We start from the raw sequence: 15,447 nt of genomic DNA, 5'->3' as shown, positions 1-15,447 counted from the left end.
GAAATAGAAAAAAGTTGAAAGAAGTTGAAGGTGGCAGTCGTAATACAATGAGTATGACTGCATAGGATAGCTGAACCATAGCAATAAAAAAGATAAACTAACACTGAGCACTTATTGGTCATTACAAGGTCATGTTCACTCTGATGATGGGCATTAAAACAATGTTCAACATTTTCGATTAAAAAAAAATAAATACTTATTTGCTTTCTTTCTAGAGAATGAGATGAGAAGATCAATACCAACAGTGTCAGGATGTGGTAAGCCTAGCTTAGCATAACTATATTTGGTAAATTTTAAATTTCTACATCTACATTTCAGCTCAACACTAGGACTGAACGATTAATTGTTTAATTAAAACAAATGTATTCCTCTTCTTAGTTTTATATTCACTGTTTTTGCACAAGATAACTGCTGGAATAATGTTACATATCACAGATTATTTACAGAAATGTCCTATTTTCAGTGGATTTTTCATTTATATATCATGGTAATAAAAAGTCCCATATGTACGGTTTGGTTTCTGTTAAAAAATATCAGAGAGTACGTTCTAGACCTGGTCTTAATGGAAAACCTCAATAAGATAACTGTTGTTGTGATTTTGCGCTATATAAATAAAACTGAATTGAATGCAGATGCAGATGCTGCTATTGAACTTATGTCAGAAATTCAGTTTACAGGAAAGTACTGATGTTTTTTTTAAATAAAACTTTAGCTTTTGTGATAAATGTTCTGTGTATAACTGGTTAATGTTCCATGCTGATTAAAAGAAATTATTACTGCTGGCAATTCATATCTGCAGTATGTTCTGATCCTTAATATACTATAGATAAGAATATAGAGCAGTTTTGATGGTGTCGCTTAAAGACATGTTTTAACTGTAATAGTAACTCCTGAACTTTAGCTGCTTTTTAAAGCAAAGAAAACGCAAGTCTTATTCAGAATACCCTAAATCATTCAGCCCTACTCACCATAGTATAAATCTGCATGGAACCTCATCTTGAGGAAATAAAAACAAAATTCAAGATGAACACACACACACAAAAAATAAAATCTGCTGACATTCATCCACGCTCACGTGTGAATCTCTTAAATCTCCAGATCTAATGTGCTGCTTGAATCCAATGAGAGCGTAAAAGCTCCGGATTATGCCGGTCTGTCTTTTCCAAACTAAAGAATACAGTAGGGACACTAGGGAAAGGACGTCGCCAGACAGCTGGCTAAACTGCACACGGCAAGTCTGCCTCATCACCCAATGCCACTCACTCTCAGCCAGCAGCAACACAGCTGAGCTCTACCCCTGGTGACCCCTTTCCTCTCCCTGCCGGGACACCCCAGACGCCCCTCGGATATGCCCCTCAGCAAACCGCTGCTGAATGTACAGCCATGTTTATGGCTGAGTAACTTCATGGCGCTGCATTTTCTGCTACACTTGATATTTGAGACTACGTGTCGAATAAAAATACTCACCTATGCATCTTCATTGCGGCCAAGGTGGTAAGCTAGTTGAGTAATTCAGTAAAGTTTTAAAGCACAAACGTGCCATTTCTCCACTGCATACGGTAGGTCAGCAATACGACATCTAGATACAGTAGGTCACACTCTATAATTTACAAAAGGCCCAACAATTTCCCACAAGCAAGCATTTGGTGCGACTGTGGCGAGGAAAAACATCTTCCAACAGAAACCTCGGGCAGACCCAGGCTCTTTGTGGGCGGCACCTACCACCGCCAGTTTGGACAAAGAGTTTGATACAGATACAGATTTCGTGTAAACGGAGGGTTTAAACTATCTGCAGTGGAAAACAAAAGACGTACAACAGCGAGACATATTGGTACCAAAGAAAATGAGTTAAGTTCAGCACAGTTGTACCACATAGTGGAAACATGGCGTTAGTGGGTAGTTTGTTTCAGAGTCCAGAACAAAATGTGCCATGGTGTAGCCTATATTGTGTATTGTAATGTATTCACTGTATGCAACTGAAACATCTCACTACCCTGACATGACTTTTTATATCACAGTGCACTAGTTCCTCATTTTTATTTACATTTTGTTTCCTTCTTTGGTGTTCACTGCTAGATCACTGCATTTCCCAGAGATCACTTGTCTCAATCAAGCAGCATTTTCTGTTGTCAAAGTATTGATTTTGAAAACTTATTCCTTGTTTTTTTCAGCCAAAGCAGCAATTTATTTGCATGCCAACTGCCCATTTCTTTTACTTAATTAAAAACATTACAGCCAAGTCAATATGTGTGGCCAGGTGTTTAGTGATTGGAAACAGTGAAATCACGGTACCACTCTCTATATACTAATTCTATATTAATGGATCCTTAAAAACCTGAATACTGCATACTGTGTATCAAGAAGAACAATGCCTTTTGGATCATAACTTTAATCATCTTATGTATATTTAAAATGTTGTCAATCTTAATACATGCCGGTGCATGATGACACAAAGGCTGACCAGGTCCGACCAAGGACAGATGTTTTTTTCCCCAAACAAAGGAGGTTTTGTCATCCAATAATGAGTAATGGTGATAGTAACTGTATCCATTGGTGCTGACTGAGATGAATGGCCGGTGTCTGACACACAGACTGAATATGTATTGTATACTGCAGTTTTCCCTAGGTTGGTGGAAGACTTAGGTGCACTTATTTGGCAGGGGATTTAGGGGTCCTCTCTCAAGAACATATTACGTTTTTATAATAATAAAAATGCAATTTTGCATCATTTTGGACCATTAACTAAAATGGTGGAATTTCTAGAGCTGATAATAAACATTAACATTTAAAAAGCTTAACCCTCATGTTGGCCTCGAGTCCAATTGACCCATTTACCTATTTCAAATGTTGTTTTTGATTACCCAAAATAACATGATTGATTCCACACCAAACGGTTTTTGGCAGGAACAGATCTCTACTCTCATTAATTTCGGGGCGTCTCATTCAATTTTATAGCATTTGAAAAACAAAATGAAGTGGTTTTAAAATAGTATTGAGTAAAGGTTGACATATTCCAGTCTGTGATTATCCATCAACATTTCATCAACAATGTTAGTCTAAATAATTCCTAATTTCTGTTTTTCTAACCCAAACATTAGGTATAATTTCATGTAAATGAGGTTATTGATCATAAATTCCAAAAATAACTGTAAAACTAAAGTTAATAAGTTATTGTTGCATAGTGGTAAAAACGTCAAAAAGGTGATAAATATTGAAAAAAAGTGTCAAAAGTCTTGTAGAATAAAAAACATACGAAAAGGTTAAGAACATTGATAAAAAGCGTCAACAAAAGCGTTGATTTTCAATTTTGTCGAGAAGACAACACAAGGGTTAAAGACAAAACTTGCTAAAGAAGCCTACTGGGGAACAACTACAATCATTAGATGTGAGAAAAGTATTTTGGTTGCATTTATTTGAATTGAGTGTTGCCCAAAACGGCCTGTTTGCTGCACCTAAGCCGTATAAAAGTAGGGAAACACTTGTACTGTAGATATAACCCTCTCACACATACAGTCCTGTACGTAAGTAATGTACCAGCCATACATAAATTTAACTTGCAAACTGACAGCAAATGCCTAGCCTTTCTGACAAGGTTAACCACTAAATTTCCTTCCGTAGATAGGATTTACATCGTGTTCTTTCTCTCAGGGCTAGCTGAACTTTGTTAATGGCTCACTCATAAACTAAACTGCACACTTAAGGGTTATATGGCTGCCTTAACAAAATACAGATTCATGTTCAGACCTTATCACGTTTAAAATCCCCCCCCCCCCCCATTCACTTCACAAAATATCTAAAAAGTCTCAATTTCCCCCATAAATCCTCCAGCTGAACAGGGGAATGGTGGTGTGTGTGCAGTAACAGGAGTGCAGTTCGACACACACACACACACACACACACACACACACACACACACACACACACACACAAACACACACACTCACACACACACACACACACACACACTTTGGGTGTGCTGCAGTGTGGACCAGTGGGGGCTCTGAATGAAAACATGCTGGTAGAGGGATGTATCAGATTTTTGTCCATTCGTGAAAAAAAAAAAAAAATGTTGATCCAAGATCTAACTGTGGCTTCTTCCTGAAAAAACAGCCTGTGAGTTCCAGCCTAGCAAGTGCTTAGCTTGGCACTTTCCCCACCAGTTCTAACTACAGCCTGTGCACAGTTTTATAGCGTGTGGTGATGCCTATAGCTGTTTTTGCATCTATGAAGGCTTTGTGCAGATAACTGTCACAGTACGGCAGTCAGAGTGAATGAGCTTTTGAGGGCTACTGATAGGGTTATTTTTACTGCAGCAAGAAGATATGTTCACATATCAGTTACAGAAAACTTGAAGGACCCATACTGTAAAAAGAGAGATTTCTTGTTTTATTTTAAAAGCAGATCAAGGTGCTGTATAAATACGGTGAAAGAATCAAAATGTTCAATCCACAGAGCCCTTATTTGCAAACGGTGCCCTTAAACGAGCCGTCGGGCCTACCGTACGGTTGTGATGTCACAACTATACTATATATGGTGGAAAGTGCCTCTACACAGCAGTTACAGTCTTTCCCCGGCTGCAATGATGGTGCAGAGACTCCAAGAGAGCAGATGCAAAGACCCAGAAACCCTGACCAATCAGATCACACTGGGCTTTTTCGGGAGGGGGGGCTTAAAGCTATAGTGTGTAGTTTCTGTTTCCCCTACAAAGAATTCTAAGTTATGACAACTAAACTGTCATGCACTACCCCCACCCCATCTAGCAGTTGCTAGTAACCAAGCCATATTAACCAGCTCTGACTGGGGGATCCCGAGGCGTTCACAGGCCAGGTTGGAGATATAATCTCTCCACCTAATCCTGGGTCTTCCCCGAGGCCTCCTCCCAGCTTGATGTGCCTGGAACACCTCCCTAAGGAGGTGTCCAGGGGGGCATCTTTACCAGATGCCCAAACCACCTCAACTGGCTCCTTTAGACTCATAGGAGAAGCAGCGGCTCTACTTCAAGTTCCTCAGGGATGACTGAGCTTCTCACCTTATCTCATGTCATGAAAATATGGAGTTGAAAGTCTCAATTAGCTTCATAGTAACTCATTTGGCAATGGCTTGAATGTAATGGACGTTCATGTAAATATGTTCTAGTAGAAACACAAAATACAAGTATGAACCTGAAAATGGCAATCTGGGATCTTTAAAGCAGCACTAATGATGATTTTGATACAAACACTGGTCCAAACACTGCAGACAGACAAAGTTAGAAACTAGCTGCTAAACACAGTGGAGCATTTAGCTGCTCAAGAGCCAGCCATCTTTGCCAGGAGTTGGTGGAGAGCAAACCAGAGCTAAAAAGAGAATGAATACATTACAATACTGTGAAGTCACAAAAATGTGACTCCAAAATGAATGCTAATGTTGTTAATCTGCTGGATGTGTAAATAAGCAAGTGATTGCTAAAATGTTATAGTAACTTTGTAAGGTGATATGTCAATGTTTACATGTCACTAGGAACTCCCCAATACTGGCCAAAAAAGAAAAACTATTGCTGCTTTTAAATCCACCGGAATTTTTATTAAATAAAATTGTATGTATAGTTTTTATTACATATTTATTATGCCACAGCTGACAAGGTTATTCACTCTCTAACCTGTAAACTGAGGTTAGCAGTACAGTTCTCCCTGAGCTTTCTTTGGTAGCAAGGTATCACAAAACACGTGCTGATGCTTGTAGATAAGAAGAAGCCATTAGCGTGAAATGTAATGTGGGTGGCGGTTTAAAGTCTGAGGCTTTGAACTGCAAACACTGGCTGTGAGTCTGTGTTAGCCAATGGGGGTGAAAACTAAATGATAAAAACAGCAGTATTCTGAGCATGAGCATTTTTCTATTTCAATGGGAATAAAAAAGAACCAGTGTTTCCTGCAGAACTGTAAGGCTTTCGAGTGGCAAATCCCTAAAACCCCATGTAGATAACCCTAGTCTGCTCAAAAGAAACTTAGTGCATAAGATGTGAAAAGTCCCCAAACTCTCATCCCCAGATATATGGACACATTAGTGAGAGGAAGAGGCTCCTCTGCTCTCTGTTCTGTATTTACTTTCAGTGGAATTCCAGTTCTGGCCTCTGGCTTCTACCCAAGCTCCCAACCATGCTCTTTCCTCAACCATCCTGTTTCATTAGCATCTTCCAAACATGCCAAAGCGACCCGCTGGGCATTAGATACTTCTTTTAGCTCTTATCACAAACCCTTCAGGATTGATGACTATTCACCTCATTTCATCACTGTAACAGCTGGCCAAAAAGGGAATCTTCATTTAAATGTAACAATGAGTGCTAGTGGTCACTTTCTTTAGCTAGTGTTAACGTTATCCTGATGTGACGGTAAAATAGTGATCTTTTGGCAGATATTATCATAAAGGAGTTATTTTTTTCTATTTCTCTCAGCCTCTCCTCTTATACAATCGTTATTTTTCTAGTAATGACCACATTTTTCCGCCATTGCATTCTGATCCACTTTAGGCTACAATTGGAAAAAGGCATTTTTAGGCCTTTATTTGACAGGACAGCTAAGACCTGGACGGGAAGAGAGAGGGGAAATGACATGCAGCAAAGGGCCGCAGGTCAGAATCGAACCCGCAGCCGCCGCGGTGAAGACCAAGCCTCCGTACATGGGGAGCACGCTCTGCCAGGCTAGCTACCGAGGCGCCCCGGAAAAAGGATTTTGAAAGATTTCCCCTGTATGAGTTAGGTGTAGGGCTGGGCAACATAAGATATTATGTTGATATCGATATATGAGGCTAGATATCGTCTTAGATTTGGATTATCATGATAGGACATAAGTGTTGTCTTTTCCTGGATTTAAAGGCTGCATTACAGCAGTGACACATTTTCTGAACCTTCCAGACTTTTCTAGCTGTTTTATTACTTAGTCATTATATCCACATCACTGATGGTTATTATCAAAACTCTCATTGTGTAAATATTTTCTGAACGCACCAACTGTCAACACTACAATATTGCCACGATATCGACATTGATGTATTTATTTGTCAAAGATATTGTGCTATTTGATTTCAGATCACGGCTCGAAGAGTAAAAAATGATTTTACACTATTAAATATGGTTATAATATGCAAATAACCCGTGGTTCACATGCATTCCGAATTGTGAGTGTTGATCCGTACGGACCACTGATCTAACTATGGTCTGTTCCACCACTAGTAGAAATGCCACCTCTTGAAAGAAGAACTCGCACCATTATCCTGAGGAAGTGACACCACATTCCGAAATTAACCATGACTGTGGTGCTGCATTAAGTAACGTTTAATGCAGTATTTTAAAGTGCATTTTTCCTAATGTTCTTATGTTGAGATGCTTTTGCACCTGTGTGTTAGACCTGTCAGCACAGCCAACCAGAACCCCCTAACCACCACCAGAACAGGTTATTGCTCAGTGGCACAACACGGTTATGGCTGTATGGAGACATGTAGGGACAGGCCAGGGGACAAAGATTCACAGAAGAATTTAAAACAGCAAGCAGCAGGAGAGTGATACGATCTCCCGGCGCACAGAGACAGGGCTTGTGTTTGCGTTGGCCTGCCTCATATACAAACACTATATTGACATAACTCAATTTTCTTTTTGCGCTACAGAAGACTTTTTTTTCCCAGCCGAGAGGTCTTACCAGGGAAGAACATGACACAAGATTGAATTTCAATGAAGGGTGAAACAAAGTGTGAGCAGATGCTGATGAGAAAAAGGGAAGACGAATGGCCGATGGTCAATCAGCAAGACTGACGGAAACAGTTTGTGCTCGTTCAAAAGTGAGAAATAAATGGTAATGCAGAAAGAAAAAGGGAAAAGTACTGTGTTGAATATAAATCCTTTGCTTTGAAGAAAGCAGTAATAAAAAAGGGTTAATCTTCGAATGCTCCTAGCAACGGTGACATTCTCAGGAACTACTGTTCTGAATGTTATGCGGTGTCACTCCGTTTCCAGTTAAGGAAGAAGCATGATCTCTTTCTATTTTGGTGTCCAATGGCAGTCAGGGTCTGCAGTAACAGAAAAGGATGAGCGGAGGACGGTTGAAAACTTTTTGGACCGCAACAGATCCAGCCCCAGAGCCGCTGGGGATTATATGCCGCATCACAAGTATGATAATAAGAGGGGCGGCTGCTGCAAAATTTAGGTGGCTCTGTGTTTCGGTTGACTAAAAGTACCGTTAGAGCTGAAGAGGGCACTTGTTCTGCAGAGTAGCTTTAATGACAAGGTTCAATGCGTACGTGTCTGCTGTGAGGGCCCAGGACACTGTCACAAGACCTTTCCCAGCTGCCCCCAGACAGCATCAAAGTCCAAAGTCTAAGTTGTGACGGTGCTGAGGTGGAATGCTTCCTCTTGATTTCCTCACCTTTGCTAGCAAAGCATGACATTGTCCTATCGACTCATATGTGTAGCCTTATACCTCTAGTTTAGAGTCACATACCATCCCAAAAACCTTATCTTTCAATGCTTTGTCATGATCACGAATAAAAACGGATATATCACCCAAAGACAATGACTTGGACTATACAGCAAAACGTAGACCGATCATTCAATTTCCCAGACGAGAATGACATCTTTGAGTTAATTATTCTCCTGGAGCAAAGGCCCAGTATGATGAGGAGCTAAAAGGTTGCCTTTGTTCTGGATGTGGCCTTGTTGTATACACTAAGAAAAGCCCATTTTTTGCAGCTTTTAAACCATGTTTCACCATTGCCACGGGGCATGCTGCCAGACATAATGCCCAGTAAATACTTCTGTGTCCTCTGTCCTCATCAATCCAGCACTGACAGACTTACTGCATGGAAGACATGCTTTTGTCCCGATTCGATTCTTTCACAATACTTGGGCCCCGATAGGATTTGTATTGCGATTTTAATTTATTGCGATTCTAGAAGTATAGAGATTTGATAGTATTGAGAATTTCTTTTCCTCCTTTAACAAAAACAAAAGTACCCTTCTAAAGACAATATATCATAAGACATTTCTAAAAAAACTAGCTGTTTTCTAAGTATAAAAATATTTTTTTTTTTTGCATTTTCTGCTTTTGTGTAGAAAACGGTCATGATGTAGTCATAATCAAATATTTAGGTGAATCATAGGTTTAAATGATGAATGACTTGCACTGGTATTAAAGGACTTACTGTTGTTGGACTTGAGATCCCGATGGATGACGGGGACGATGGCCTCGCTGTGCAGGTACAACATCCCTCTGGCTATCTGCACGGCCCAGTTGACCAGGACGTGCGGAGGAATGCGACGCCCCGCCAGTGCCCGGCTCAGCGCCCCACCCGAGGCGTACTCCATGATGAGGCACAGGTTGGGTTCCTGCAGGCAGACGCCCTTCAGGGCGATGATGTTCGGGTGAGTGAGCATGGCGAACAAACGCGCCTCCTGCCTGACGTTCTGCGCCGTCACGCTGATATCCTCGTCAGGGTCTTGCCGGGCGGCCTTCACAGCCACCAGCAGGCCTCGCCATGTCCCACGGTACACCTTGCCAAAGCCCCCCACCCCGATGACCTCCTCCAACTTCAGGTCTCGGAAATCCAGCACGTCGGGTTCAAACTCGCCCACCACGGCCGGGTTGAGCTCGGCGACAACGGTGCTGCCCGGAAGCTTCGCGTATCCATTGGGCTTGAAGGAGCCGTAGTTTGATGGGAAGATGCCCACCTTGTTGTTGACTTTACCCGCCCACCAGCCCTCATCCCCAGATATCTCAGAGTCCAGAGACAGGACTTCCACCAGGTCCCCCTTACGCAAGGTGAGCTCATCTTTACAGGAAGCCTCATAGTCGAATAGGGCTGTCCACACAGGGTTGGTGAAGTTCCCTTTCTGTGATTGATCCAAGTTTTTCCAGTTGGACAGTGGGCCACGACTGAATATGTTCTTCAGTGGCTCCATGGAGCCTCAAGCAGATGTTTAGACTGGATCTGATTTTGCACCCAAAGGGTTTGAAAATAAAGTACAAAGGAGTACTTTATCGCGCCTCGCTCCCTTTCCTGACTTTCTTGTTGGTTCATCAGGGACCAGTGAAATGTGTTCAAGAGCTTGACCAACAAGCGGGCTGCAGGAGAGGATTCAAATATAACTGAATGGTAAGTGTCTTTCATTCGTCTGGACATCACATGCAAAGCTCTCCACTTTGAAAACACAGAATCAGTTGAGAGATTGATGTTGCGTGATAATGAGAAGGGATTCGAAGCTCAGAAAGGCAACGCTGTCTGAAACTGAATGTCTCTCTGTTCAAGTGATGTGTGCTTGAGCACATAGGCCTGCATTTAAAGAGGCTCTTGAATCACCTCATCATGGGTAAATGAGCTCTTCCCTTCACAACTTCAAAACTGCCACCTGTTGTTCGGATTTTTAAAAACTAAAAGTGTGAGGACATAAATTAAAGTAACCTATCCAAAGCTTGTTGTTTGAAAAAAAAAATACCAGTATTCCAAATGACCGTCGCCACTACATTCAGCTGTCCATTTGGAGGGTTTTTTGTAATGTATTTTTAGCCATTAAGTGCAGTGGCCACCACAAGCAGGAAGCGCTGCTAAGCGGAGAAGAATAGCAGGAAAGGAGCATTCAGTCCAGGCAACCAGTGTTTTACGACAAGTTTTCAGGGCTTAGCAGTTCGCATAAGTAAACCTAGCTAAACCTCCAATAACGGCGTCTGACCGCTACTTTGCGGCGCTCCCGCCGGAAATCCTGCATCCCTTTGAGCGAGAGTATCCATACTTACGGTGTTATCAGAAGCACACAATGAGCCGGCCTTTATCACATTAAATAAAATGTAGGAACCGCCGACTTTGTAACAGGAAGAGCTATCCAACCCTGCTTGACTTTACTTTCCAGAGAGAAACACGCAGTTAAAAAAAAAATCCCGTTAGTTCCTAATGGGGAATTGAGCGCGGTACCTGGTCCAGCTCGGTGGTCTCGTGGTTACAGTCGGTATCCAAAACAACGCAACAACTCCATCATAACTTCTTATCATATTCTTCTTCCTCGGTCAGTCAGTGTTGACTCGTCAGGTCCTCGAACCACTTCTACGTCTGTGCTTACAGTCAGTAGAGAGGGTGGGGTTTCAAAACTTTTTCTCTCCCAACAGGAAAAGAGTCAGATGACAGGCCCACGGTCAAGCGGCACGCAAAACGTCATTACATATCCGGTTGTGACTGTCAAAATAAAACTCGGGACCGAAAGCACACCTTTGAGAACCAGATCAGTGGTGTGGGACTACGTGATTCGCAGCTAGGTATACGCAGTATGTACCCACTGAGAAAGCTCCAGGGCTCCCATGTACCCAATTAAAAATGCCAATTGACACGCAACAACATACCTTCTATTATATTTTTGATACAGTTTGAATTTTTTTGAAGTTTTTCTTCTTCCCATAGGCTAAAGAAAAGAATTTCCACCGTAAATTAGTGTATAAGATTGTATCCAAATACAGGAAATGAAGTTGTTGAGGCTCAAAACCCAAACCCCCCACTATGATGCATATGCCCCCCCAAGGCAGATTCTTGCCAATATATGGCCTACAGTACAGTATACCCATTAATATACACAATACACCGCTGACCCAAACGGAATGTTAACTAGGAGGAATATATTTTATCCAAGGCTCAGTCCTTACCGCATCAGCCCAGGGTTTGATTCCAACCTGCGGCCCTTTGCTACATGTCTTTCCCCTTTCCTGTCTACAACATTCCTATCTTTTACAGGCCAAAAGGCCAACAAACAATCTTGCGTAAGTAAACGTCTGCATTGAAAAAAGAGAAGGCCTAGGCCTACGGTAGCACTAGCAAAAACGAAACAAAAAGAAATATTACCTCAGGCCCCAAACACACCAAGCCAACCGTCGGCCGAGTCATCTGATTGGTTGTTCAGATTGGAAACGAGGCCCTTGTAACAAGGTGGTACCCCCCCCCCCCCCCCTAAATTATGCCTATGCTTCCTGTTGAATCAGTTGAAATAATATGCTTTAGTGACATTCAGTCCAAATACTCAAGGACAGGATTCACTATAAAATGTCCCCATAGTCAGGAAATAATGATAGTGCAGCTGTAAGGTTTCTGTAAGGAGAAGGGTTTTCTTTTGTCTGATGTTACTTTGAACCAAAAAGTCTCTCCTCCAGCAACACATTTAAAAGCCTTGGGCATATGGCTGGTTTAATGTTCTTTGTGCAATTTGATGGTCTACTTACCCGAGGTGGAAGAGCTGTTGCTGAAATTTCACTGAAGTGGAGTTGGATTTACGGCATACAGATGTACTTAAGATAAAGTCAAATGCAGCTCATTTAAAAGTTTGATTCCAAGGAGAATAATTCCAATTTGAGATTCTCAAAAGAAACATGAATGGGTGTACAAACAATACACAGAGATATCAGAATGCGTTCCAGAACCCCCCAAAAAAAACACAGAGAGGAAAGCTGGGAGGGAAGGAGACAAAACATCACATTCAGAAACAGACAGACACAAACACACACATAAACAGACACACACACAGACAGACACAAGACAATGGACCAATTTCATACGCAGGTTGAGTTCAAGGCTGTAGCACACGGCTACAGCCCGGACTTCAAGGAGTTAACAATGTTGCGCGAAGTGTCCAGGGTCCTTCCTGGAAAGGAAAGGGTCCCAGCACATGTAAAAAGGTCATGAGGTGGTTTCAAACGGGTTTCACTCATTTTCTTTGTAGCTGTAAGTCCAGCAAATACAGCACACTTTTATTGGGCAGAAAGTGCTGTTAATTATTTTCATGTGGTGCATCTTCACACGGGTGAGATATGTCCTATCAACGACATTATAGGGAATCTGCTGATGGTCTGGATTGCGTGACACTTCTGGAATGTTAGACCATACATTATGTCAGTCGAGATCGATACACAGGCCTGGGCACTCACGTGTCCAGATCCTCTGTAGGAAGGGCAGAGCAGCCAGAAATCACTGAGAGCTGATAGAGCCTGGACACCATTCCACAGTCTGTAGGCTGCACAGTAAATAACTTCCGGATAGGATGAATGGGCAAAAGCCTCTGCCAAGGAACAATCTTCAGAAAGTTTTCAACAACACAGCAGATAAAATACATTTGCATGCAGAAAAGGCACAAATTGTTAAAGAAAGTTTTTACCAGAATGCAGGAAAATGCTACGTTTGATACTCAAATTTTCCTAGGGTTACAATGTGTAACTTTAGGTTCAACATCGGGGGGTGCCCCAATGTTGAACCTAAAGTTACACATTTGAGCATGTGCATTTCTTTTTTCATTTTTTATGTTTAGAATTTTTTTTTTTTGTCTTACATAACTTTGGTTAATTTTTCTCTTTTCTTTGTGGAAATGGGCTTCCATAACAGCCAAATCCTTTTTAAGTGAAAAATTAAAAGCATTTCTACTGAAGATGTAAATCTTTAAAAACATTCATCATCTCTAAAAGAAAGACTTAGTCATTGTATGAAAAAGCTGGCCACTGTAGTTTTTATTATTATTTTTATTTCTTTTTACAAACATTAGTCAAACAGGTTGTTTTTGGACTATATTTTCAGCGGCAGAATAATCCATCTTTGGCGCTCTACTGAGTATTTGTGGCAGCAGGAAGGTGTATGCGGGACTGGGTCAAAATAAACAAGCGTGTGTGTTCATGGCAATACAGAAACATGTCACCCAGGGCAACAGTGGCTCATTGATGTGTTTTCAATGTTTGTAATTGTATGTTATTACACTGTATAAACAGGTGACATGAAATACTTGACTATGAAAATACAATCCTTCATAACCGGTAATAGTGACTGGAAGCAACATGAAGTTCTCTGTTTCACAGTGAAACTTGAGATACAGTGTGAGCAGATGACATTATAAAATTTTACAATATCCGTTGCAGTATTTTGAAAGTCATCCAACAGCTTTGACAAGCATTTCACAGCAGAAATAAGGCAACGAATATCTGATAAATACAAATTTTCAAGTAAAAAAGATCCAAGTTACACTGTAAAAAGTGCTTAGTAGTATCAACTTTACCAACTCTTTCTGGATTATTATGGGAATAAGGATAATTATAATTTTGTTCCTCCAACTAATTTTCAAGTATTTTAACAACTTATATTAACAGGCAACTTGCAATTATAATAGCCAGAACAACACAATGTGTCCATTCCCTTGGACAACAATATTTCTTTTTCATGAAATAACATGTATTGCTGACAAAAAATGAAAAGGTTTTTTCTACAGTACCGTCCCCACAGTACCTGGTTTGAGCAGTTTTTCAACTATATAAGCAACTTACTTAACTTAATAATAAGTTCCATTATAGTGACATGGTACAGATAAAGTCTATTCCACGCCAGTTGCTGCCTCATTATGGTAAGTGTTGCTGGTTTAACACACCTAGTGTGTGGTCAGGATAACACACAGTGACAGCTGTGGTCAGCAATCACTATACATGACACCTTTTTCCCACCTAAATTAGAGTGTCCATGCAGGTTTGTTTTTCCAATGCACGTAATCCAATTAAACAGGCGATAGACTCCTTTCTCATTGCCAGTAGACCAGTATGCCTTTCTGTTTTTCCTGGGATTTCATGTTGGATGTCACAAAAATGCAGGGAAACTGGAAGTAAACAGTAGAAAGAAGCATGGAGTATAGTGACAATGTTACGGTGTTTTGTTATTTTTGAATATGTTGTTTATTCATACTTTCTTTCAAACAGGGTACAGACTAATTTAGATCCATGTCTGGGCACTGCGTGGGTGGAAAGGGATGGAATTTGTGGCCGAGATGAATTTTATTAATGGAGGCGATGCGTTGGATTACTGTTTCCACCTGGGGGGGGGCATATTTCCATCACTACCAATTAAAGCTAGAGCTGATAAGTACCCAAGAGTACTGCAGTCATTTATCCTGGGACTGAATGCTGATTGTAACTTTTCCTACTAAATGTAAAAGCCACTAAAGACACAAGCCAGATGTTGGTTGGGTGGGAAATTTGTTTAAACTGTATTACTTTAATTACTTATACAGTTGAAGTGCAGCTAAACTTCATTACAGTGGTTTCCTGGCTGCAATGGCGCCGACAGAGCATGTGGAGAAGACCAAAAACACGGACCAATCAGAGCAGCCGGGGATTTTCCTGATGGGGGTCTTAAAGAGAAAGGAGCTAAAACGGAGCGTTTCAGACAGAGGGTTAATGTAGGAGAAAAGTAGTAGGAGAAAAAAAGAAGAAGTGTTTTTGGAATAGTAAACCACGTTAACATGCTCTACTACTCCTGAAATAAAAGTATAGACCTTTGATGAGCCGAATATGTGATCTTTTATATTGCTTTTACATTGTATTATTGTATATTGTATATAGTACAGAGGGTCAATTCAAAGTGTGATGAAGCTTAGTTTTTAGCGTGGCTGTACGAATGTTGGCCCATAATTCTATTGTGGTC

The 15,447-nt window shown here is 41.0% G+C and overlaps 1 protein-coding gene and 1 long non-coding RNA gene across 2 annotated transcripts in view; one reads left to right on the top strand and one right to left on the bottom strand.

Moving 5' to 3' along the window:
• The window catches only part of LOC117934752 (mitogen-activated protein kinase kinase kinase 11), a 45,768-nt gene extending 34,638 nt beyond the window's left edge, over positions 1 to 11,130 (bottom strand). Inside the window, exon 1 of the mRNA XM_034856706.1 lies at positions 9,169 to 11,130. Coding sequence (XP_034712597.1) covers positions 9,169 to 9,925 — 757 coding nt within the window. The 5' untranslated portion in view covers positions 9,926 to 11,130. The remainder of the gene's footprint in view (positions 1 to 9,168) is intronic.
• The window catches only part of LOC117934882, a 120,791-nt gene that overhangs the window by 33,554 nt on the left and 71,790 nt on the right, over positions 1 to 15,447 (top strand). The window lies entirely within an intron of this gene.

The sequence above is a fragment of the Etheostoma cragini genome, chromosome 19 (assembly GCF_013103735.1).
Source record: "Etheostoma cragini isolate CJK2018 chromosome 19, CSU_Ecrag_1.0, whole genome shotgun sequence".
Lineage (NCBI taxonomy): Eukaryota > Metazoa > Chordata > Actinopteri > Perciformes > Percidae > Etheostoma > Etheostoma cragini.
The sequence above is the reverse complement of the archived record's forward strand: the minus strand, read 5'-3'. Positions and strand labels throughout refer to the sequence as shown.